The 27,617-nt window shown below is 36.3% G+C and overlaps 1 protein-coding gene across 2 annotated transcripts in view; it reads right to left on the bottom strand.

Moving 5' to 3' along the window:
• Nucleotides 1-11,158: 11,158 nt before the first annotated feature.
• The window catches only part of TTC33 (tetratricopeptide repeat domain 33), a 33,862-nt gene continuing 17,403 nt past the window's right edge, over nucleotides 11,159-27,617 (bottom strand). For both annotated transcript variants that reach the window (XM_003925902.4, XM_074386376.1), the window contains exons 3-5: nucleotides 23,376-23,457; nucleotides 20,868-20,999; nucleotides 11,159-16,797 (exon numbers count right to left, since the gene is read on the bottom strand). In XM_003925902.4, coding sequence (XP_003925951.1) covers nucleotides 16,444-16,797; nucleotides 20,868-20,999; nucleotides 23,376-23,457 — 568 coding nt within the window. In that variant the 3' untranslated portion in view covers nucleotides 11,159-16,443. The remainder of the gene's footprint in view (nucleotides 16,798-20,867; nucleotides 21,000-23,375; nucleotides 23,458-27,617) is intronic.

Raw genomic sequence — 27,617 nt, 5'->3', positions numbered from 1 at the left:
GGTGGGCACATGGGAGGCTGAGGTAGGAGAATTGCTTGAACCCAGGAAGCAGAGGTTGCAGTAAGCTGACATCATGTGACTGCACTCTAGCCTGGGCGACACAGTGAGACTCTGTCTCAAAAAAAAATACAAAAATCAACCAGGCATGGTGATGTGCACCCAACTACCTCGGGAGGCTGAGGCAGAAAAATCACTTGAACCCAGGAGATGGAGGTTGCAGTGATCCAAGATTGGCCACTGCACTCCAGCCTGTGAGACTCCATCCCAAAAAAAGAAGAAAATGGTACTTTGCACAACCATAAAGAAGAATGAAATCACGTCCATGTCCTTTGCACCAACAAGAATGGAGGTAGAGACCATTGGAGTAAGTGAAGTAACTCAGAAACAGAAAACCAAATACTGCATGTTCTCACTTATGGTACCCATGGTCATAAAGATGGAACAACAGATGCTGGGGAGATTAAGGGTTGAAAAATAACCTTCTGGGCACCATGTTCACTATTTGGGTATTGAGTACACTAAAGCCCAATCCCCACCAGTATGCAATATACCCATGTAACAAGCACATGTACCCCCCAAATCTAAAATAAAATGATAAAATATAAACTAAAATTGTACTTTGACCAAGGGACCACAGAATTCAAGCATTCTTTCCTAAATCATAGCTAGCCCTCTCCACAAGTTTTCTCTTAGGGGCACTAATACAAAAGGGGCATGGAAAAATCAAGGCACAGTAATATTTACTGTTAGCTATGCATATGGCCTCATATGTTAATGCAGAAAAATCTGCATTACACAAACATTCATTTTTCCTAAACTACTTCTACTAGTCTCAGAACAAAACTATGTTTGCTTTCTTCCAATACTGCCCCCACCTCAAGCCCTTCTCCCATCACATCCAAGCCTGAGTCTAAGATGCTGCAATTATGATCTCAAGACTGTCATCGAGACACAGGAGAAATGGGTCCAGAGAAAATAAGAGACTTACAGCAAGAGAGAGCATTTGGTCTCATTGCTTACTGTGGGGTTTCTCTGGGTTACAGGTGGTGCTTTAGCCCCAAACTGGAAGTACCTTGGCAGAAAGGAAGAAAGAAAGATAGCCAGGCCTCTGGTCCTGCTAACAGCATGGCTACCATTCAATCATTTATCCATTCCCTTTACCCTATCAGGCCATCCACCCCACTTCCCACCATGGAAGGGACAGAAGAGAACACCAGTCATACTTTTTCCCTAAGAACTTTTAACCACAGCAACTCTACACACTAAAATCTGAACAATTAGGTATTTCTTTTTCTTGAGAAGGGGTGAAACAGGATTCAATACAAAGGAAAAGTGAAAAGAATTCCAAGAACAATGAAAGACAACTCAAGGCAACAGCTCTGCAACAAGCCATGAGCACAGTGAAACCAGACTGAGGCAGGAGGGAAGGCTTTAAGATGTCTTTGAGGTTAAAGAAAAAGAGAGAGAAGGAAAATTTACAGATTATTTGATGTTTGGCAATATTGAGGGGAATATTAGAAAAACTAGTAATTTATATACATAGGAAACTAATGAATAAACAAAAGGCAATTACTGACTCCATGAAAAACAAAGAAAGGTGGAAGAAAGGCAAAATAAACATAATATATAGAAGATGAACTAAATTATGTGTAATAATTAAAGTCATATCAAATAACGAATATACAGGCAGGTACAAGGGCTCATGCCTCTAATCCCACAGCTTTGGGCGTCTGAGGCAAGATTGTTTGCACAAATTCCTTTTGTGCAGCCATAAAAAAGAATGAAATCATGTCCTCTGCAGTAACGAATGGAGCTAGAGACCACTGTCCTAAGTAAACTAACTCAGAAACAGAAAACCAAATACCACATGGTCTCACTTGCAGAGTTCAAGATCAGTCTGGGCAACACAGTGAGAGACCCCATTTCTACAAAAAAATATTAAAAATTAGCCAGGCATGGTGGAACATGCTTGTAGTCCTAGTTACTTGGGAGACCGAGACAGGCAGATCTCCTGAGCCATGAATTTGGGGTTACGGTGAGCTACAATGGTGCCACTGGACTCCAGCCTGGGCAACAGAGCAAGACCCCATCTCTAAAGTTCAATAATAATCATCATCATCACCATAATTATAGATTGAAACCTAAATTATAATTATACTGAGAATTAAGGCAAAAGTAGTAAATATATTGGGGAAATACAAGAAAGCTAAGTTATACTCAACTATAGTACAATATCAGTATTTAATGCCCTAAATTTTTAAAAATGAAGAAATACCAGTGAAAACACAATAATATACCCTTATATTGCAATAATATTTGCAAAATATATAAAGTATGAAAATACCAAGTATGCTTCAAAAATCATACTGTTCTTGGGAGTATAAATTGAAAAAAAACAGTTTGAAAACTGAACTTAGTATTATCTGGTAAAGTTCAGGATGTATATGCCATCAATAAAAACAGTAACTACAGAGATTAAAACATGTCAATTATGAATGGAAACAATGTATTACTTTATAATGATACAACAAAACAAAATACCTCATTGGTCACCTTTGGAGGATTCTAAGGAGCAAACTAATTATTTTGAAAAGTGGTAAGAAAGAAAAGAACAAAGCCTTTATTATATAAACAGCCTTTACTCTGTAGTTTTTTCAGCCTAAGAAAATAATTGATGAGGGAAAGTTTTTCTTTAAAGTTTTCTAGTACCAAAAGAGTAACAGAATTATCCCAGCTTGTAGCCACTAATGAAATAACGGATCTAGACAATCATAGTCAATGGCTGCTGACATTAGAAAGGGAAATAGCAAGAAATATTTAACTTCTAGTGATGTACCCACAGCTACCCATGATGTATTCTTGCCAAAAACAATTGAATGAATCTGATCAAGCCTCTAGATCTAAGTCCAATTAAGAGGAAACATAGGAACAGAAAAAACAATAATGACATCAGGTACAATGTCATAGGCGAAATACAAAATGTGGAAAATTCTAAAGGACAAATAAGCCAGTTCCTTTAAAGATAAGTTAGAAAAAAAAAAAAAAGGAAGGGAACCCATAGGTTATAAAGGATGAAAAGACATATCAATAGATGCAATGAATTGACCTTTTCTGATCCTGATTTAATCAAATCACACTATCAAATGTGATATGATTTGTGATATTTAAATAATAGCTACTTTTAAAACTGAATTTGTAACTAAAACTTTACCCCCAAAAAAACTCTAGGCCTTCAATCATTTTATTTGTGAGTTCTTTTAGATTATAGAAAGACATGACACCAAATCTATAGAAACTATATTGAAAAGAGTAAGTGAAAATAGTTGTCAACATTTTTTTTTGAGTTCAGTATTATCACGACTTGAAAACTAGACAAAGATATCATAAAAATAGGAAACTATAGACTAATATCCCTCACGAACACAGACACAAAAATCTTCATAAAATGTTAACAAATGTAATCAAGTAATATCTAAAAGAAATAATCATCCTAAGTAAGTAGGCTTTATCCCAGAAATGCAGTTGAAAAATAAATGTAACTTACCATACAAAGATAATAAACGAGAAATATTACCTCATAGATGCAGGAAATACAAGTAACAAAATTCAACACCTACTCATAATAAACAAGTTTTCAGTAGACTTGGAAGGGAACTTTCTCAATTTAATTTTTTAAAATGTATAAATTTGGAAGGGAACTTTCTCAATTTAATTTAAAAAATGTATAAAAAATCTACATCAGTCTTTCACACTTAATGGTGAAAGACTAAAGAGTTGTAAATAAAGAATATTTATTCTCACAGTTTGTGTGTGTTGGAAGTTCTAGCAAGTGCAATAAGGCAAGTGAAAGATATAAAAGACACACAGTTTGGAAAGGAAGAAGGAAAACTGTCTTTATTCACAAAGGCAGGTTATATGTGTAGAGCATCCCAAGGAATCTATAAAATAGTTAATGTAACTAATAAATGAATTCATCAAGGCTATAGGCTACAAGGTCAATATACACAAATCAGTTTATTTCTATTTAATAGTTAACAAAATTGGAAGATGAAAATTTAAAAAGACTCCTAATTGCATCAAAAATGTAAAATATTTAGGACTAAACTTAAAACATGGGTAAGACTGAGTCACTGAAAACTAAAAAGTAGATCTTCCAGGCCTGGGCCTCCAGCCACCCCCTGCCCAGAACTATCAAGCCAGTACCAACTCAGCAACACCCTGAACAGAGCCTCCAGGGGTAGCTGAAAGCCTCTCTGCCGCTGCCTCTGCAGTGAAACTGTCCTTGCCACCCTTGGACTAACAAAGGAGCAAAGACCCTAAGTTCCTTATCCACACCTCCAACAGGGTGCAGTCAACCCAACAAGAGGAGGCCACTCCTTCTCCCATGGGTCGCACACAGCCCCCACAGCTCTTCACCAGACAGGGAACCCCTGGCTTGGGTTGACTGCACTGAGTGACTCCTGGCCTGTATTTCTTTGGAGAAGAGAGCCCTCAGGAGTAAAGCAAATGACACTGGGCCACAACCACTACTAAGATCTCTTCCTCTGCTCCCTCTATGATAGGGTAGGAAAGTAAACACTGAGATTGCCCCTAGAGCTGCAATGTGCAACCCAGGAGTGCCAAGTTGTAAACTACAGCCAGGATTCAAGGGAGAGAGGAGCCTATACTTTCAGAGCACTGAGAGGGAACATGGCTCCAACTTTGAGGAACCATAGGGGAGCCATACAACTGAGTAAGAGTCTACCAACTTAACCAGTAAGCCTAAGTGTCACCTGCTGGATCACACTCAAAAGCTTTAACACCAAAAATACCTCACTAATATACCCCCACTCTGAAACCAGAGACAAGAAGTCAGTTTCAAATGAAGACCCTACAGAAAGCCTCAGCCCAGTGAAAACATCCAGAAAAGAAGCCTATTGACTGTACTCAATCTACACTGCAGTTAAAGAAGCACCCACATGCAGAGATGAGAAAGAACCAGTGCAAGAACTCCAGTAACTCCAATGGCCAGGGTGTCCTCAAAACAACTGCACCAGTTCTCCAACAAGAGTTCTTAACCAGACTGAAGTGGCTGCAATGACAGAAATAGAATTCAGTATATGGATAGAAACAAAGATCATCAAGATTCAGAAGGATGGCAAAACCCAATCCAAGGAAAATAAGAATCAAAATAAAGTGATACAGAAGCTGAAGGACGAAATAGCTGGTATCAAAAAGAACCTAACAGGTCTGACAGAGCTGAATAACACAATACAAGAATTACACAATGCAATCACAAGTATTAACAGCAGAATAAACCAAACTGAGGAAAGAATCTCAGAACTTGAAGACTGGTTCTCTGAAATAAGACAGTCAGACAAAAATAAAGAAAAAAGAATACAAAGGAATGAACAAAACTTCTAAGAAGTATGGGATTATGTAAAAAGGCCAAATCTATGAATCACTGGCATTCCTGACAGGGAGGGAGAGAAAGCAAACAAATTGGAAAATATATCTCAGAACACTGTCTATCAACTTTCTCATCCTTGCTAGGGTGATCAACCATCAAATTTAGGAAATGCAGAAAACTCCTACAAGATTCTGCACAAGAAGATCATCCCTAAGACACATAATCATCAGATTTTCCAAGTTTGAAATGAAAGAAAGAATGTTAAAGGCAGATGGAGAGACAGTGCAGGTTACCTACAAAGGGATTCCCATCAGGCTAACAGCAGACCTCTCAACTGAAAGATTACAAGCCAGAAGAGATTGGGGCTCTATATTCAACATTTTTAAAGAAAAAAAAAAATTTAACCAAGAATTCCATATCCAGCCAAACTAAGCTTCCTAAGTGAAGGAGAAATAAGATCATTTTCAGATAAGCAAATGTTGAGGGACTTCATTTCCACCAGACCTACCTACAAACGATCTTGAAAAGGAACACTAAATATAGAAAGGAAAGACTACTAACAGCTAGTACAAAAACAGAAACAGAGATCAGTGTCACTGTAAAGCAACTACACAAACAAGCCAACATAATAACCAGCTAACAGCACAATGACAGGATCAAATCCACACATATAAATACTAACCTTAAAAGTAAATGGGCTAAATGTCTGACTTAAAAGGCACAGTGGCAAGCCAGATAAAAAAGCAAGATCCAATGGTATGCTGTCTTCAAGAGACCCATCACACACACGTAATGATACTCATAGACTAAAAATAAAGGGATGGAGAAAAATCTACCAAGCAAACGGTAAACGGAAAAAAGCAAGGGTTGCAATCCTAATTTCAGACAAAACAGATTTCAAACCAAAAAATACAAAGAAGAGCATTACCTTAACTGTAAAGGGTTTGATTCAACAAGACCTAAATATCCTAAGTATATATGCGCCCAACACAGGAGCACCCTGATGCATAAAGCAAATTCTTAGAGACCTACAAAGAGACATAGAGTCCCACACAATAATAGTGAGAGACTTCAACACTCCACTGACAGTATTAGACAGATTTTCAAGGCAGAAAATTAACAAAGATATTCAGGACCTAAATTTAACACTGGACCAAATGGATCTGATAGACCTTTACAGAAGTCTCCATTCATTAACAATAGAATATACATCTTCTCATCGCCACATGGCACACACTCTAAAATCAACCACATAATTGGATACAAAAACAATCCTCAACAAATGTAAAAGAATTAAAGTCAAACCAAACATACTCTTGGACTACAGTGGAATAATAATAGAAGTCAACACAATGAAAATCGCTCAAAACCATACAATTACATGGAAATTGAACAACATGGTCCTGAATGACTTTTGGGTAAATAATAAAACTAAGACAGAAATCAAGAAGCTCTTTGAAAATACTGAGAACAAAGATACAACATATCAGACTCTCTGGAACACAGCTAAGGCAGTATTAAGAAGGAAATACATATAGCACTAAATGTCCAAATCAAAAAGTCAGAAAGATCTCAAATTAATAACCTAACTTCACAACTGCAAGAAATAGAGAAGCAAGAACAAATCAACCCCAAAGCTAGCAGAAGACAAGATATAACAAAAATTAGAGCTGAAAATCAAGAATTCAAAAACATTTCAAAAGATTAATGAATCCAGGAGTTGGTTTTTTGGGAAAAAAATAAAACAGATAAGCCACAAGCTACACTAAGTAAGAGAGAAGATTCAAATAAATACAAATAGAAATGATGAAGGGAATGTTACTACTGACCTGACAGAAATAAAAACCACCACCAGAAACTACTATGAACACTGTTATGAACACAAACTAGAAACCTTAGAAAAGATGGATAAATTCCTGGACAGATACACCTTCCCAAGATTGAGCCAAAAAGAATTCAGTTGCCTGAATGACCAATAACAAGCTCTGAAATTGAATCAATAATAAATAGCCTACCAACCAAAAAACAGCTCAGGACCTGATGGATTCACAGCTAAATTCTACCAGATGCACAAAGAAGAGCTGGTACCATCCCTACAGAAACTATTCTAAAAAATTTAGGAGGAAGAACTTCTCCCCAACTCATTCTATGAGGCCATCATCAGCTTGATACCAAAACCTGGCACAGATACAACAAAAAAAGAAAACTTCAGGCCAATCAATACTTTGATGAACATCAATGCAAAAATCCTCAACAAAATACTTGCAAACCAAATCCAGCAACACATCAGAAAGCTAATACACCATGATAACATAGTCTTCATCCACAGGATGCAAGGTTGGTTCAACATATGAAAATCAATAAATGTGATTCATCACATAAAACAGAACTAAAAATAAAAACCACATGATTATGTCAACAAATGTAGAAAAAACTTTTGATAAAATTCGACATTCCTTCAGGTTAAAAACTCTCAATAAATTAGTTATTGAAGGAACAAAGCTCAAAATAATAAGAGCCATCTATGACAAACCCACAGATAACATTATACTAAATGGGCAAAACCTGGAAACATTCCCCTTGAAAACTGGCACAAGACAAGGATGCCTCTCTCACCACTTCTATTCAATATGGTATTAGAAGTCCAGGCCATAGCAATCAGGCAATAGAAAGAAAGGGCATTCAAATAGGAAGAGAGAAAATCAAATTATCTCTGTTTGCAGATGACATGATTCTGTATCTAGAAAACCCTGCAGTCTCAGACCAAAAGCTCCTTCAGCTGACAAACAACTTCAGCAAAGTTTCAGGATACAAAATCATTGTACAAAAATCACTAGTATTCCTATAAACCAACAACAACCAAACTGACAGCCAAATCAGAAAGGCAATTCCATTCACAATTGCTGCAAAAATAAAATAAAATACCTAGGAATACAGATAACCAGAGATACGAATGATCTCTACAATGAGAATTACAAAACACTGCTCAAAGAAATCAGAGAAGACACCAACAAATAGAAAAAATCACATGCTCATGGATAGGAAGAATCAGTATCATTAAAATGGCTATACTACCCAAAGCAATTTACAGATTGAATGCTATTCCTATCAAACTACCAATGGCATTCTTCAAATAACTAGAAAAAATCATTTTAAAATTTACATGGAACCAAAAAAAGAGCCCAAATAGCCAAGGCAATCCTAAGCAAAAAGAACAAAGCTGAAGGAATCACTTAACTTGACTTCAAACCACAGGCTACAGTGACCAAAACAGCATGGTACTGGTAGAAAAACAGGCACACAGACCAATGGAACAGAATAGAAAGCCCAGAAATAAGGCCACACACCTATGACCATTTGATCTTTGACAAATCTGATAAAAAGAAGCAATGGGAAAAAGACTCCCAATTCAATAAATGGTACTGGGATAACTGGCTAGTCATATGCAGAAGATTGAAGCTGGACCCCTTCTTTATACCATATACAAAAATCATCTCAAGACAGATTAAAGAGTTACATGTAAAACCCAAAACTATAAAAACCCTGGAAGAAAATCTAGGCAATACCATCCTGGAACTAGGAATGGGCAAAGATTTCATGACAAAGACACCAAAAGCAATTGCAACAAAAGCAAAAATTGACAAATGGTATCTAATTACCTCTGTTTGCAGATGACATGATTATTCACAGGTGCGATCCCACTACTAAACTTAAGAGCATCTGCACAGCCAAAGAAACTACCAACAGAGTAAACAGACAACCTACAGAATGGGAGAAAATATTTGCAAACTATGCATCTGACAAAGGTCTAATATTCAGCATCTATAAGGAACTTAAAAAAATTCAGAAGAGAAAAACAACCTCATTAAAAAGTGGGCAAAGGACATGAACAGACACTTTTCAAAAGAAGACATACATGCAACCAAGAAGCATATTTTTAAAAATTCTATATTACTGATTATTAGAGAAATGCAAATTAAAACCATGAGATACTATCTCACATCAGTCAGAATGTCTATTATTAAAAAGTTAAAAAATAACAGACGCTGGCTGGTGAGGTTGCGTAGAAAAGGGAACTCTTATACACTGTTGGTGGGAGTGTAAATTAGTTCAACCATTGTGGAAAGCAGTATGGCAATTCCTCAAAGAACTAAAAGCAGAACTACCATTCTACCCAGCAATCCCTTTACTGGGTATATAACCAGAGGAATATAAAGCATTCTACCATAAAGACACATGCACACAAATGTTCATTGGAACACTGTTCACAATAGCAAAGATTTGGAATCAACCTAAATGCACATCAATGACAGATTGGCTAAAGAAAATGTGGTTCATGTACAACATGGGATGTTATGCATCCATAACAAAGAATGAGATCATGTCTTTCATGGGAACACTGATGGAGCAAACTAACACGGAACAGAAAACCAAATACTACATGTTCTCACTTATAAATGGGAGCTAAGTGATAAGAATTTATAAAAACAATGAAGGAAAGAGCAGAAAATGGGGTCTACTTCAGGGGGGAAGGTGAGGTGGGGGAGGAGCAGAAAAGAAAACTATTGGGTATTAAGTTTAATACCTGGATAATGTAATAATATGTACAACAAACCCTCATGACGCATGTTTATCTTTATAACAAACCTTCACATGTACCCCTAAACCTAAAATAAAAGTTAAAAAATAAGACAACTGCCAGGCGCGGTGGTTCGTGCTTGTAGTCCCAGCTACTCAGGAGGCTGAGGTGGGAGGATCCACTTGAGCCCAGGAGTTCTGGGCTGCAGTGTACTATGTCAATCGGGTGTCTGCACTAAATTTGGCATCAATATGGTGACCTCCTGGGAGCGGGAGACCACCAGGTTACCTAAGGAGGGGTGAACCAGCCCAGGTCAGAAACAGAACAGGTCAAAACTCCGGTGCTAATCAGTAGTGGGATCGCACCTGTGAATAGCCACTGCACTCCAGCCTGGGCAACATAGCAGGACCTCATCTCCAAAAAAATAAAATAACATAAAATACTTTAAGATTAAAACAAAACAAAACAAAAAGTTAGGGGACCAGGTGAAAATATGAATAACAAAATTAACATGAAATCGATCATGAACCTAATCATAAAAGTTAAGTTAAGCCTGTAATACTTCTGGCAGAAAACAGAAAATCTTTGTGATCTGGAGGTAAGGACAGATTTCTTAGCACACAAAAAGCACAGCCATAAAAGAAGAAAACTTACAAATTTAACATCATAAAGATTAAAACTTCCGCTCTTTAAAAGGTATTATTATGAAAACAAAAGAAGCAAGCTGCAGATAGACAATATTATGCACAATACTTACAGCTCATGAAGGACTTCTATCAAGTAAAAAGGAAAAACTCTTACAACTCAATAATATGGTAACATAAATTAAAAATGGGCAAAATATTTGAATGGGTACTTTCCAAAAAAGATATAGAAATGTCAGATAAGCCTCTGAAAAGATGTTTAACATCATTAGGGAAATGGATATTAAAACCACAATGAAATACTACTACATTGTCACTAAAGTGGCTGACATTTAAAAGACTGACAATACCAATCATTGACAAGGATAAGGATTAACTCAAATTAATTTAATACATTGCTAGTAGAAATGCCAAATGGTACAGACACTTCGGAAAACAGTTTGGCAGTTTCCTTTAAAGTTATGCATAAACTGGTCATAAGATGCAGCAATTCTACCCTTAGGTATTTACATGAGAGAAATAAACACGTAAGTCCACACACAGAACTGTGATTTATATACATAACAGCTTTATTCATAATAGGTCAAAACTTGAAACAACCTAAATGTCCATCAATAGGTGAACAGCTAAACAAACTGTGGTATATCCATATACTAGAATACAATTCAGCAATAAAAAGGAACTTAATACTGATATATACAATAACATGCATTAATCTCAACATGAATGGGTTTCCAAAGCATTATTATAGGGAAAAAAAAAGTGAGACACAAAAAGAGTGCATGTAATACAGCCTATTTATTTCAAATTCTAGAATTCTGAAGTCAAATCTAATGTATAGTCACAGAAGTAGACAAGTAGTTGGCTAGGGATGGCTGTTGGGTGGTGGGGACTTTAGAGAACTGCAAAAGGGCTCTAGAGAACTTTTTGGGTGGTGGACATATACTACATTAGAATGGTAGTGGTAGTGAAGTGGGTGTTCACATTTGTCAAAACTCTCCAAAGTATCATCTTAAAATATTTGCATTTTATTATTTCTAAATTATACTCATTTAAGAAAGTTAAGAGAGGTAAAGAGAGTATATCCTAATTCATTTCACGTTCTTCCCTTCCAATTTAATCTAGAGTCAACAATGTGGTCTGTCACAATTCCAAGTCAGCAGACCTTTTAAATACCCTGAAAAAATGTTTACTGGTTGCCTTGTAGTTGACACTACTCAATTTCAACAGAATTTCCATTATTTAAAAAAATCTTTATCCATTGATTTGAAGATAATTACTATGGAACTATGGTTTTAAAATTAGCATAGAATTTCCATATTTGATTTTTAATATATCTCATGCTTACTTTGAAACATAATCTGCACTCATCTTTGTTAAGGTTTAAGAGAGACATAAAATAATGTTCCTGTCCTTGAACCACTTGAGAGAAAGACAGATGGAGATTCAATATATTGGGTTTATTGCTGAAAAAGGCTAAGTTAGAGGATATACTTTAAGTTTATGCCAACAATAGCCACCGGATATTGAACTCACAATTAGACAGAACTGCTCACGAAGGCATGGGCAGTTCTGCACAAGCACAGGTCTCCCTTTGCAGAGGCAAAGAACCTTCACTGCAAGGTTCACAATGTGAGTGGCAAGAGACCAAAACATAGGTTCTCTGCAGGCATGACAAATCCACAAAAAGGGAAAAAGAGGCTAGCATGACCAGTTCTGTATCTTAAACTGCCTCTTTTCCTGGGGAAGTGAGAGGAAGAGATCACAATTCCTTGGTAAATGCATAGCCTAAGAAGCACTATGAGAGGAGGCCATCCTCACTCCCTGCTTTCTCACCAAAGTGTAGATCAGCATTTCTCAAATGTTCTTCCACATTGGTACATAAATAAGGTGAACTTCATATATAACACCTATTATGGTATGATTCATGCTACACTAGCTTTAGGGCCATGTTTCCTCTTCCAAAGTAACTATATTTAATTGCAAGTGACTAAGACAAATGACTCTAGAGATAACCTCCTTTATTTCATTTACTTTTTATAATTTATATATTTATGTATCTTATTATTGGTTAAAAAAATTTAGTCTCAAAAGTCTTTGTTATAAAATACATCCGTTTAATAACCTCTAAGGAACAAAAAAACACATTTAAGATATCCATTGATTTGAAAATAATTACTATGGAACTGTGGTTTTTGTGTCAACTCCCAACTCATTTAGATATTAATACATTTATCATGAAATCATATGTCAGAATGGCTGGTCCAGAGTCAATTTAGGAGGGCTTCTGACTCAAGGAAATTAAAAGAAATGATTTTTAATTTTCTTAGTGCTGGGAAAGGCAGTGAAACAAGCTTTTGAATCATTATGTAATTTTCAAGTAACTAAAAGGGCTATAGTATTCAGTTATAATCATAAAAACTCTTCATTTCTGAGACAGAGCTTTTTAAAATCTTCATTATAGTTTTACCATACAGCATCAATTCAAAAGATTGTCATACTGAAACCACTGCCATAAAATTTTTTATATAGGGCCCAGGCACAGTGGCTCACGCCTATAATCCCAGCACTTTGGGAGGCCAAAACAGGTGGATCACGAGGTCAGGAGTTCAAGACCAGCCTGACCAAGATGGTGAAACCCCATCCCTACTAAAAATACAAAAAATTAGCAAGGCGTGGTGGTGGGCGCCTATAATCTCAGCTACTCAGGAGGCTGAGGCAGAGAATTGTTTGGACCCAGGAGGCAGAGGTTGCAATGACTGGAGATCACGCCACTGCACTCTAGTCTGAGCAACAGAGTGAGACTCCATCCAAAAAAAAATTTGTATGTAGGCCCCAGTTACAGTAGATCTGGCTTCTGTGATCTATAACCTGCATGGCTTTTCAATGTGATCTATAACTTGGATGACTTTTCAATGTTTATGTAGTGGCTGTTAATATATTTAAGTACTCTATAACCAAAGAGCCTATTTTCCAGAGAATGATACATGATTCTTGAGTTACCAGGCATGGTCTGGATGTGCAGTGTTCTGACTAATGTGTGTCTATGCCATGCAATTTTCAAACAAAAATAATATAAATTATATTCAATAGAACTTGAACACTAAACAGTGCTATTTCAGAAAGTATATTAAACATCTACATTACCATCATGAACATCAATTATTTCTCTTCAGATTCATAAAGATTTGTTATTAAAATTAACAAGCTTAGTCAATGTATATCATTATTCACATCCTTGTAAAATCATGGGCACATTTTTCTCTTCATGCATAGAACAGTATTAGCTAAAATAAGCATTCTTGGGGGCCTGCAGAAATTAGCTGCCTTCCTTCTCCATAACTCACTGTCCCTTTTTCTCCTCTATCTTATGTCTAAACTATTTTATATCTTACAGTCTTACATCTGAGTAAGAAAGACACTAACTTGGCTTACTATGCCAATACAGAGGAAAAACTAAGTTCTTTAACAGGGCCTAATGGCCACATGCATTCCATCCTGAGTCTTGCCTCTTTTGAGCTTAAGCTACAGACCCTCTCAAGAAAAAAATCCCACTATCTCTCCTATAATACTGGAAGCAGTGACTTCTTACTTTCAGATAAGGAAAGGATTACAAAAAAAAGTTCTCCTTTTTTTAAAATCAGAGGAAATTGAGACTAAATATAACCAAACTAATTCAAGGTCTTCATAGACATAGCTAGCATTTACTGAAATAGCTAGTATTACTTCATGTGCGGGGCACCATGCAAGTTACTTTAAATGTATTATGTTCATATCAGAAAGATATTAAGGAGATCAATCTAATTTTTCAAAAGCTAACAATACAAAATAATAGGAAAAAATCTTCAAAATGTAGAAGAAAATATTTATTCACAAATTACACAGTAAACAAACATCCATTACTCAAAACAAGATACCAAATGTTGAGTACTGACTTCTCTAGATACATATTTACTTTTTGAGAATGTTCTTTATTCTCAAAAAATATATAATTAATGTATTTTTTTTGAGCATTCTGAAACTAACCTCTCTAACCAGAGCTAAATTTCTGATGATACAACTTAGGGAAAGAATTATTATTTTCAAGGCAAGTGCTAATTTCTCCAACTCAGAAAAGAGATATGCATTCCAATAAAACAAAAGTTTTAAAAACCATCTTCATAAAAAATGTAGATCATTACTTACATGCTCCAATAGTAGTAAGATGTTTAACACAAAGTGGGCTACTTTCATTCCTAACAAAGATAAAATTAATTTTACACCAATAATATCTTCCTGAGTGCCAGAAGTAACAGAACCCAACAGGTCTATATTATTACTACGATATACAGTAGAAAAATAATAGTTCAGATTAGTAATGACAGTATTGGCTTGTGAATGTGATTGTGGCCTTTCAATAAAATATTTCTTTTTTTTTTTTTTTTTTTTTTTTTGAGATGGAGTTTCGCTCTTGTTACCCAGGCTGGAGTGCAATGGCACAATCTCGGCTCACCGCAACCTCCGCCTCCTGGGTTCAGGCAATTCTCCTGCCTCAGCCTCCTGAGTAGCTGGGATTACAGGCATGTGCCACCATGCCCAGCTAATTTTTTGCATTTTTAGTAGAGACGGGGTTTCACCATGTTGACCAGGATGGTCTCGATCTCTCGACCTCGTGATCCACCCGCCTCGGCCTCCCAAAGTGCTGGGATTACAAGCTTGAGCCACCGCGCCCGGCCTAAAATATTTCTTTAATATAGGTTTCTCATACTCATGAGACTGTACTATAAATCACATTACATTTTCTATGTATTTTGTGCTTATTTACTCACTGGCATGCCAATAACAGTGCTACTTTTTTATTTTAAAAAAGATATAATTAGCTATTTTAAATTGTAATTATTTTTTATTTCACTGAGTAGTTTCAAAAAAAGTTATCTAGAAAAGTAATTCCCAATCATCAGATGGAAACATACAAGCAAGAAATTAAGTTGTTTCCAGGGTTTTTAAAGCTTTGTAAAATAAAGAAAATAAAGTATTGGTTTTGACTGGGATAATATAGCAGTACAGTTGTATTAACCTATCTGTAAAAGCCATTCATTTAAAAATACACATTTTAAAAATGACTCATTTGTGGTAAGGATTACTTACTGTAACAATTAAAAAATAAAACCATCATTCTCATATTTATCAGTACTTCAAACATCTAACAATTACTAAAGGAGACAACTACCGTTGTTATACTTCAAAGTCAAAAGAAAAACACAAATCAGAATTAAGAGAAACTTCAGAAAATGTTCAGAATGTACATATTTGCGTGCATTTTCAGCCAAACTTTCAAGCATTCCACATATAACCAAAAGACAACTTTGAATCAAAATGTCAAAAATACTCAAGCTTTCTGACAGACTTACTCCAATGAAGCAAGAAAAAGAGAGTAAATAGTAAGAGCAGTATATTTCTCTGAGGGAGGGAAATCACAAACTTCCTTTATCATAAAACAAAAGTTGAGACAGCATTTCAGTATCATTGGCCAAGTTATTCACTATTCAAGAATACACTTTTCAAGTTGTCTTTCAAATGTATTCATTTACATATTCAGATTAAACTAAGTTTATTAATCACAAAAACATTTTACTCAGAATTTTAACCTTGAGAAATATAAATCATAACTTATTAAAGCATATTCCAAACACTATACAATAATCCTGCCTTTTTAGTTTTTATATGCCTCATCTGAAAAACTTACTTTACAACCAGGAGTTCTGCTATCTATCTCCAGAGTATGTGTCTCTATGTCAAAAATTCAAGTGGCAATCAAAAAGGCAGATTCAAATAATTCTATGCATATTGCTTCATCGGGCTTTGATAAAAACAGAGCCATCTGGTGGTGTAGCACCATCTTCCTTTTCAGTTACAGTCTCTACAGCCCCAGAGGCGGACACAATGACCATTGTTTTATTTGCTGAAACTGTCTTCTCTTTCTCAGCAATAGCCGCACAAACAGCAACAATCTCATCACTTTCAAAATCATAGTCTGGAATTGACTTTGGTAAAAAGTGTGTTACTTCAGCTGGTGCTTCACTTTTTGTAATCCTCTGCGCTACCTTCTGCTGCTCCTGGAGCGTTCTTGCCCAAGAGAGGTCTTCTTTCCATATTTCAGGGTTCATTGGATAGATATGAAGGGCTACTTGAAAACTTCGAATGGCCTAGAAAATAAGGTCAGAGTTTTTTGCTTTGTTTTTAAAAATGTGTATGTTTAATACAATCTTCTGTGTGTGTGTGTGTATGTATATACTGTACACATACATATCCTTATGTATTATTTTAATATACTAGAACACAAAAGATGAAAGCTAGGGTATTGCCCTAAACACTGGGGAAAAAAATTACAGAAGTGTGAAAGAAAGTGACTGATAATATGCCGATAGATTAAAAGCCATTAAAATGGAAGTTCTCATAATAGGGCTCAGGATAAAGCAAATATATTGTCAGCTTCTGCAGACCAGTAAACATGTACATTTGGGGATTTCCTGGGCTAACCCACAATCACAAAGGCACCAGGAGCAAATATCTTTGAAGTTAACAGTTTAGATCCTAACAATGTTAGCATTTATTGAGTGTTTACTACATTCTAGGCACTAAAGATTTACATGTATTGAGCCAGGTGTGGTGGCCAAATTTTTTTTTTTTTTTTTTTTTTTCTAAATATAGGGTCTCGCTATGTTACCCAGGTTAGTCCAAACTCCTGGCCTCAAGCAATCCTTCTGCCTCATCCTCCCAAAGCGCTGGGATTTACAGACATGAGTCAGCATTCCCAGGCCCTCAAGTGAATTTTTAAAACCCTCAATCATCTTCCTTTTGTCCGGAAATGACCACTTGTCCATCCCATTACTATAGGGATAATTATCATTACAAAAGTCAAACAATAAAAAGAATCAAATGATGCAACTAAAATTTCTAATTAAAGATTTGGTCATGCAAAATATTAAAACCATTAACTAAAATGAGACTTAGAAAACATTAGTAAACAAAATTAGTATTTATCACACCTTGGCATGAAGAAAAGCAAAAACTGGCAATGAATTACACAGAGCCTGAACAAGGGAAGCCACAAAGCTAGTTCCAGCACTGAAGGCTAAGAACCCTGGAAAGCTAACAGAAGAATCCCTCCTGACACTGTTACCTCCTGGTATTCATTACCTTTCACAATCTCCTTTCCTTTCTACCTTCTTCAGGATAAAACCCTTACGCATTCCTTTCTCACCATCCCCATTCCCTCATACAGAACTTTTAACTACCAGAACCATTCTCTTCAGCTTTCTTATTCCTTCATCCACGTCTTAAAAACTCATTCTCATACAGTCCTCTATATGAAGACACAAATACATATATAGTATGTATATGTGTAACATATACATATATATGTATATATACACATATATACTATGTATATGTGTATATATACATATACATATATCTCATATATATATACATATACATATATCTCACATATATACATAATCTCCTATAAACATTTTCTGATGTTCACATCCAACTCATAAAATTTAAATAATTATTCATGGAGATATACCCAACTATTGACTTTAATTTACTCCCTATGCTATTTACATATGTAATTTTCTATGGTTTTAGCCTATATGTGTGTGTGTATATATATATATACACACATATAAATTCTTACTATATATAGTAAGAATTGTTAGACGTTAGAAATTCTAGCTTGCTTTCAATATATTTTAAAGTATCCCTTCATTATGACATTTTGAGTCATCTTTTCTTTTTACCACTCTAGTCTTTTAAGAGAACAGCTTAAATCCACATAAAAACAGAGAAGATCCCTAAAAATTACATATAAATGTTGAAAAAAATACTTTCAATTCTTCTAAGAATTTCACAGTATTAATGGATAGAGTGATATCAACAGAAAAAAAAGTTCAACTAGGACTGTTATTCAAAAAAATTTAAATATTAAATTATTATTATTTTTTTTTTTTTTTTTGAGACGGAGTTTCACTCTTGTTACCCAGGCTGGAGTGCAATGGCACGATCTCGGCTCACTGCAACCTCCGTCTCCTGGGTTCAGGCAGTTCTCCTGCCTCAGCCTCCGGAGTAGCTGGGATTACAGGCACGCGCCACCATGCCCAGCTAATTTTTTGTATTTTTAGTAGAGACGGGGTTTCACCCTGTTGACCAGGATGGTCTCAATCTCTTGACCTCGTGATCCACCCGCCTCGGCCTCCCAAAGTGCTGGGATTACAGGCTTGAGCCACCGTGCCTGGCCAATATTAAATTATTTTTATTGGATGATTCAAAGTATCTCTTTGCTCAACTACAGTATATTTTCTTTCTTTATAAAGGACAATCTTTACTAAATATGTCATAGAGATTTGTTCTATTACCATAGACACTATAAGCCAGAGATAATGATTTATAAATTTTTAATAAGGGAGACAGGGAAAAAGTATTACATGATAGGGTTCTTTTTCTCCTGTTAATTTGTTAGAAAACTAAATTCCTTGAACTCTTTTTTCCAATTCTGATATGATTTAAGTCTTCAGGTAAAAAAAGAAAAGTTGACAATGCTAAATGACAAGAAAAAAAAACAGCACTTGGTTAAAATGGTTTCTATCACTGTGAATCTCATTTAGATTATTATTAACTTACTTTAGCCAATCAATTGTTTTCTCATTGAAATTCCTTACTATTTCTGAGAATTTGACAAACAGCTTTTTTGGTAAGTAGAAATAATCACACATTTATAAGAATGCCAGAAAAAATCTAAGTCATCCACAATTTACTAAAACCACTGTTAGTAAATTTAAATCTTGAATTTATCAGTAATTTTAGTCTTGCAAGAAACTTTTAAAATGTTTTATTTTGAACTGTAAAAAAGTAATAAAACCATTTTAAAAATCTTAATTTACTTAAAAACAAGATGGAAATTTGGCACTGCATATTAGATTTGCAAATACTTTTAGGAAGTTAAATTTTCTTAGCTATCAAGTATAGATGGCCCTGCCAAAAGAAAAACAAGAGGACTTAATTCTTCCCTTGTTAGCCTCTGCTACTAACAAGGTATAGTCCAGACAAGTTGAGAGATGCATTAAGTACCAGTTTACAGACTTTACACAATGAGTATTTCATTTGTACACAATTCTACTTTTCCTCTTTATCCCCTCAGTAAGCCTAGCAACTTTTCAGTCTAAATGTTCATCACCGCCGGGCGCAGTGGCTCAAGCCTGTAATCCCAGCACTTTGGGAGGCCGAGGCGGGTGGATCACGAGGTCAAGAGATCGAGACCATCCTGGTCAACAGGGTGAAACCCCGTCTCTACTAAAAATATAAAAAATTAGCTGGGCATGGTGGCGCGTGCCTGTAATCCCAGCTACTCAGGTGGCTGAGGCAGGAGAATTGCCTGAACCCAGGAGGCGGAGGTTGCGATGAGCCGAGATCACGCCATTGCACTCCAGCCTGAGTAACAAGAGTGAAACTCCATCTCAAAAAATAAACTAATAAATAAAATAAAATAAAATAAATGTTCATCACCATTGTTCTCCCATATTCTTCTATATTCCTTCCCCTGTATAATCTATTATCAGTGGTTTTGTCTCCACAGTGATATTAATACCACTTTATAATGTGGTAAATTTAATAACCCTAAGAACTAAGACAAAAATGCCAATGTTTTGTTAATTTTTTTTAATTTCCATAATGTCAAGTAACTGAAAAATATTCTGATCATGATATAATTAGTGTTTATAATAAAAAAAGATATACAGTAATACCTCCGATCTGTGTTTATGGGTTAATACCTTTAAGAAGTAATTTTCTAATTATTTTTTATATAGATTTGATGAATATTCACTTTTGGGTTCAATTAATCCAAAATTTGTCAAAATAGGCTGGGCGCGGTGGCTCATGACTATAATCCCAGCACTTTGAGAGCCCGAGGCAGGTGGATCGTTTGAGGTCAGGAGTTTAAGACCAGTCTGGCCAACATGGTGAAACCCCATCTCTACTAAAAATACAAAAACATTAGCCAGGCAGGGTGGTACATGCCTGTAGTCCCAGCTACTCGAAAGGCTGAGGCAGGAAAATCACTTGAACCCAGAAGGTGGAGGTTGCCATGAGCTGAGATTGCGCTACTGCATTCCACCCTGGGTGACAGAGCAAGATTCTGCCTCAAATATATATATATATATATATATGTGTGTGTGCTTAAAATTTCTGCATTATAATAATCTGACTTCCTCACCAGGATTATCTCTCCTAATCCAAGTTGAGCACGTCCCAAAGTTTGCCAAGACTCCCATGAATGTGGATTTCGCTGGACGGCCATTTCTGCTGCATGTACTGCTGGGAACATTTCATGAAGAGACATTAGCACCTATAAGCAAACAAAAGACCAAAAAAACTATCAGTAATTATATTCATAAACCAGCAATTACATTAAAAAATCCTTTCCATTTTTTTAAGGTACATTTTTAGTCCAGTAAAAATAGCATTTTGGTGATTTTCACCCCCTACTCTGCCATTCAGGGTAAAAAATTATAGTTCTCTTTTCACCCTGAAATAACTATGAAAATATAAACTATTCCCTTTCCAGTTACTGAATCCTATGTCCATCTGATCAAAACCAAGTGGTCATATTCTAACCATGATGGCTCAGAAGTATTTTGAACTCCCAATTCCACTTCTATTTATTTTATTTACAGTGTGGCTTTTAGGGAACCCCAAGTATTGCCATTAAACTAAGTGAATTAATTTGTTCAACCAACCATCCTGTCCCTAATGAACATCTTTCTATTATAAAAATTATTTAAATGGCTGGGCGCAGTGGCTCACACCTGTAATCCCAGCACTCTGGGAGGCCAAAACGGATGGATCACCTGAGATTGGGAGTTTGAGACCAGCCTGACCAACATGGAGAAACCCCATCTCTATTAAAAACACAAAATTAACCAGGCATGATGGCACATGCCTGTAATCTCAGCTACTTGGGAGACTGAGACAGGAGAATCACTTGAACCCTGGAGGCAGAAGTTGCGGTGAGTCAATATCGTGCCATTGCACTCCATCCTGGGCAACAAGAGCAAAACTCCGTCTCAAAAAAAAAAGTATTTAAAATATTCCCTAGGCCTTCTCACTACTAAACATTTCAAACCATATATACCAGAAAGGTAGGGTTAGAGTTAGGGAAAGTTAGGGTTACCAGAGAGTTCTAGCACCCTCCATTGTAGTCTATGGAAAAGGGCTGGGATTTTATCTATAATCTTTAGATAAAAGATTTATGACACAAACATCATTATCAGGTTCCAAATTAAACAACTCTTCATATAGTTTGCCACAAACCTGTTATTAATATATACATATTTAAGATTGAAAATTAGGCCGGGCGCGGTGGCTCAAGCCTGTAATCCCAGCACTTTGGGAGGCCGAGGTGGGTGGATCACGAGGTCAAAGAGATCGAGAACATCCTGGTCTACATGGTGAAACCCCGTCTCTACTAAAAATACAAAATATTAGCTGGGCATGGTGGCACGTGCCTGTAATCCCAGCTACTCAGGAAGCTGAGGCAGGAGAATTGCCTGAACCCAGGAGGCAGAGGTTGCGGTGAGCCAAAATCAACCATTGCACTCCACCCTGAGTAACAAGAGCGAAACTCCATCTCAAAAAAAAAAAGACTGAAAATTAAAGGAATCCAAATGAAGGTCCTCATATCACTTGATTCAGTTGACATAATTTATTTGGGTTTTTCCTAGATAAACTAAATAAAGTCAGAGGTGACAAAGGGTGTGTCCTATATTTGAGATCATGATTTGAAAAATATTTGTTAGGCGTGCAGGTTAAGGCTGAATTAAAACAATTCCCTGTCAAAAATATGTTTAATGCTCTGTGTGAGACTTTTAAAATCACTTGGATAACCTATTCAAGTGCTCAGAGGTTTTCTTTACAGACTTTTCCACGAAATACTAGAAACGTATTTTTAAAGTACAAATGTTATTTTTAAACTATTAATAAAATTGCATCTATGCTGACCTTTTGTTAGGATTAAGCCATTTTTAGAACTATCTCATCTAGAACCCAATCCATCCTCATTTTTATGAAAACTGAGTTATTCTGTTAAGTCTACTACAATTAATTCACAAGGAAAGCAGATGCTTTTCATCTAAGAGATCACCAATCACTTTGTATTTATTTTTTATTTATTTTTTTGAGATGGAATCTCGCTCTGTCACCCAGGCTGGAGAGCAGTGGTGCCATCTTGACTCACTGCAACCTCCGCCTGCCATGTTCAAACGATCCTCCTGCCTCAGCCTCTCAAGTAGCTGGGACTACAGGAATGTGTCACCACACCTGGTTAATATTTGTATTTTTAGTAGAGGTAAGGTTTCACCATGTTGGCCAGGGTGGTCTTGAACTCCTGACCTCAAGTGATCCACCCACCTCAGCCTCTCAAATTGCTGGTATTATAGACGTGAGCCATGGCACCCGGCCACCAGTGACTTTATAAAAGGTATCCATCTATTTCTATCTTAAAGTACTTAGGCCGAAATAACAGTTAATTTCATTGTGAAGGCAAATGAATTTCTAATTTTATGCATAAGACAGAGTCATAAATAATGGTAAATTTTTTTTCCCAAAGAAATTGTATTTGAAAAAAAAAAATGGGAGAAAATGCTATTTTGGTTCATCATTGCTCACTCACCGAACAAACATAGCACAATTTCATAATTGAAGTGAAATTATTCATAATTATTACCTGTGATTTCATCTCGTATAGCGTAGCATCATTTGGAGTTAACTGTAGTGCTTCATCCCACTTCTGAATTGCCTCTCGATATCTATGGTTGTTAAAGTTATATTAATATCATATTTTCAGAAAGCCCTTTTTTTAGACTTTTTAAAAACTGTTGAAAGTAAATTTTTAATAAAATATAAAATTTACCATCTTAACCATCTAAGTGTACAGTTCAGAGGCATTTAGTAGCATTAAGTACATATAGTACATTCACATTTTTGTGCAACCACCACCACCATTCATCTCCAGAACTTTTCCATTTTCCCAAACTGAAACTCTGTACCCATTAAACAGTAACTCCTCATCGCCCCATCCTCCATGCCCAGGAAAACACCATTCTATTCCTAAAGACTACTTTCAGGAGACGTAGTCATGTATTTCCAATTCAATAGTTGTATAGATTATTTTCTAGTCCATGAAATATATATAAAAATCCAAAATAAAGGATTAACAAATTAAGTCCAGCAACTTATTAAAGTACAAAATCCACATGATCATGTAGTGTATGCTCAGAAAAACTTAGAAATGGGTTCATATGTAACAGATAAGAAAGAAAAAAGTACATGCCACTAAAGAATACTTACTGTAATTTAACACCCATTTCTGATTATAATAAAAGTATATGCAACATTGAAGAAATTTAGTCCCTTGGTGCCATTATCTACTAAGCTTTAATGATATAACCTCTGAAAGCGGTAACTAAAATAAAGTGCTTGTGCTTCTTCAGGCATATTGTGGATGATACCAAGCCTCTCTACACAGTATTTCCAAATGTTATTACAAATGCAACAGGAAAAAACTTCGGTAATTAATTTATTAATGTATTCCTTCATAACAATCTTTACACTCACAATTTTCTAACAAAGGCAACAGTAGTAAATTCTTCAAGACTTAAGAGTAGCAAATGTCCTTCCTCCAGCATTAGGAGGAAAAGACTGTCCAATTTTTTTTCTACCACTCCCTAGTCATACCTGTGCTCCACTTATAGTCCCTACCCACATATGCCTTTGTTAGTATGGCTCCTCTGCTGCACATACACACACACATCTGTATTAGTCCATTCTCACGCTGCTATAAAGAACTGCCCAAGACTAGGAAATTTATAAAAGAAAGAAGTTTTAATTGATTCAGTTCCACAGGGCTGGGAGGCCTCAGGAAACTTACAATCGTGGCAGAAGGGGAAGCAAACATGTCCTTCTTCACATAGAGGGAGGAGAGAGAAATGAGTGCTGAGCAAATGAGGAAGCCCCTTATAAAACCATCAGATCTTGTGAGAATTCAGTGTCATGAGAACAGTATAGCAGAAACTGTCCCCATGATTCAATTATCTCCACCTGGCCCCATTCTTAACACATGGGGATTATTACAGTTGAAGGTGAGATCTGGGTGGGGACACACAGCCAAACCATATTACATATCTAAGACTGCCTTCCTATCCCTCTGCATCTATTGAAAAGACTCCTCCTCTAAGACCAAATTAAAATGTTCCATTCTTCATGAAGACCTCCTCCAGTGGCTCTAGCCCACTAACTATGAGTAACACTTCAGGCCACATAGCAACACTTACATATCTAAAGCATTTTATGTTTTACAAAGCACTTTCAATAAAATTATTTAACATATTTATTTTCCCAAAAAGTTAATTCACTTACTAAAGTAAATGAATATAAACTTGATATTAATTTGCTTTTTAAAAAAATTTTTTGAAAGACATGGTCTTGCTCCATTGCACTGGCATGATCATAGCTCACTGCAGCCTTGAACTTCTGGGCTCAAGGGATTTTCCCACCTTGGCTTCCCAAGTAGCTAGGACTATAGGCATATGCCACTATGCCCAGCTAATTTTTTTATTTTTATTTTTTATAGAGACAGGATCTTGCTATATTGCCCAGGCTGGTCTCAAACTCCTGGCCTCAATCAGTCCTCCTGCCTTGGTCTCCAAAAATGCTGAGATTATAGGGGTGAGCCACCATGCCTGGCCTCAAGTTTGGCATTACTTGTTCTCACTTTATTTATAAGGAACCAATGGTTGAGAGCAGCTACAGGACTGTCCAAATCCTGCAAAAGACAAGATTTAAAGCTAGGTCTTACAAATACAAGACCAATACTTTCTGTAACTATACCAAGTATATCTCCCATTCAATTCTGCTCGAATTCTCCTTGTATTTTTGTCTCCTCATCTCAAATGAGTTCAGGAACCAAAGGGTAGATTTATTTATATGCTCTACAGCACCTAGAACATTTCTGGGAATGTAGAATTACTAATATAACAGATTTTTTTTTTTTTTTTTTTTTTTGAGACAGAGTGTCACTTTGTCACCCAGGCTGGAGTACAGTGGCGCAATCTTGGCTCACTGCAACCTCCCCCTCCCGGGTTCAGGCACACACTACCATACCCAGCTAATTTTTGTATTTTTGTAGAGACGGGGTTTCTCCATGTTGGTCAGGTTGTTCTTGAATTCCCGACCTCAAGTTATCTGCCCGCCTCAGCCTCCCAAAGTGCTGGGATTACAGGCATGAGTGACCAAACCCAGGCTAATATAACAGATTCTATCTAACTCATTTGTCCTACCTTCTCCAAGTCCTGAAGCCAGCAGAGAGAAGCACAGAAAGCATGAAAAGAGGGGACAGATGTAGCATGCTGTTAACATATCAGGAGAAAAAAATGGTAATAAAAACAAATTCTATCCTAAAAGTGGTAAAAAACGTTAATTCTTACTTTGCTCCATTCGTTACTTCACATATAGAAATTATAAGAAATTCCAAGACCATGGAAATGTGAGTATGGGTAAAAAAAAAAAAACCAAAGGCATTAGAATTCTTGGTATAGTGGAGGGACCTTAACACCTTGGATGTTTGATGTTTCAGGAGTCTTTGAAGCTTTTAAGGAAGGGGCTGAAGGTCTTTGGTCTCTAGAGCAAGGGGTGACACAGTAAAGGTCCATATAGTAAATATATTAGGCTTTGTGAACCATACAGTCTGTCACAACTATTCAACTCTATTACTGTATCCCAAAAGTCAGCCATAAACAATCAATTAAAAAATGGACATGGCTGTGTCCCAATGAAACTTTATTTACAATAATAGGCTGTAGTTTCCCAATCGTAGATCTACTTAGCCCAACTACTATTAAAAGCTTATCATATTTGCCAAATTTACTTTTTACTTTCAGTTCTATTTACTCCCCAACTCAACCAGAGGAAGTTAGCGTACCATAAAAGGCATTTGTGGTCATCACTGTGACTTGGAGGCACTAGTGGCAGAGGGTCAGAGATGTTAACATTCTTCAAGGCAAAGAGCAAGCCTGCACAATAAAGGCATCCTGTTCTCAGCAGTTTTCCCCAAAATATCACTAGCACTTATCCCATCCCAACCCCACAAAGCTGCTTATGTTCCTAAGCTTAAGTTGTCCCAAGTACAAAATAAACTAAGAGGTTCAAGGTGACAATGAGCATCACTAGTTATTTCTTTTTATTAGGCAGGTATGCATGTGTGCATATACATACAAACACGCATACACACACACATGCAAACATAGGCTCACAAATTTGAGAAAAAAGAAAAATGTTCTCCTTCTCCACTGCACTGCCTTTTATTTTGAAAACATAACCACTGCTGCCAGCAGAGGCATCACTCAATGAAATGTGCTTTATTGCCAACAAAGCATATAAAGGTTTAAAGGAACAACTGAGCTGTTTTCCACTGGCTAAACAAAGCAAGAAATGGTGGGCGTTTACTTCACCATCATCAGCTTGTTCAATTCTTCCCCCTTCTCATTTCTCTTTGGTTTACTTCTCCTGGCCTGCAAACAAAGGGTGGCACCACTTAGTTCCTCCATTTTTAGATCACAGGAAATTTGGCACCGAACAAATCAATAGTCTCTCATAACTTCTACAGCATTATCTCTTAATTCAACTTCAGTTTGGAACAGACTGAACAGACACAGCCCTACTGCAGCTGTTGGATAGGAAGCATTAAAAGATAAAAACTTGGTTTAAAGTCACTGTGGTTAATAAATGACCAAAGTCTGATTCCGCCAGTTTGAGGACAACCTTAACAGTGTGCAACTGAACTAGCACAAGGAAGGAAGCAAAGGGAATAGTTCCATGGACTACAATAGGGCAGGATGAGATAATTCCCTACACTGAGGTAAAGAACAGCTGGTGATCAAGCTAAATAAGTTAGATAGCACACTCATTTACC

This window comes from Saimiri boliviensis, chromosome 1, assembly GCF_048565385.1.
Source record: "Saimiri boliviensis isolate mSaiBol1 chromosome 1, mSaiBol1.pri, whole genome shotgun sequence".
NCBI classification, from domain to species: domain Eukaryota; kingdom Metazoa; phylum Chordata; class Mammalia; order Primates; family Cebidae; genus Saimiri; species Saimiri boliviensis.
The sequence above is the reverse complement of the archived record's forward strand: the minus strand, read 5'-3'. Positions and strand labels throughout refer to the sequence as shown.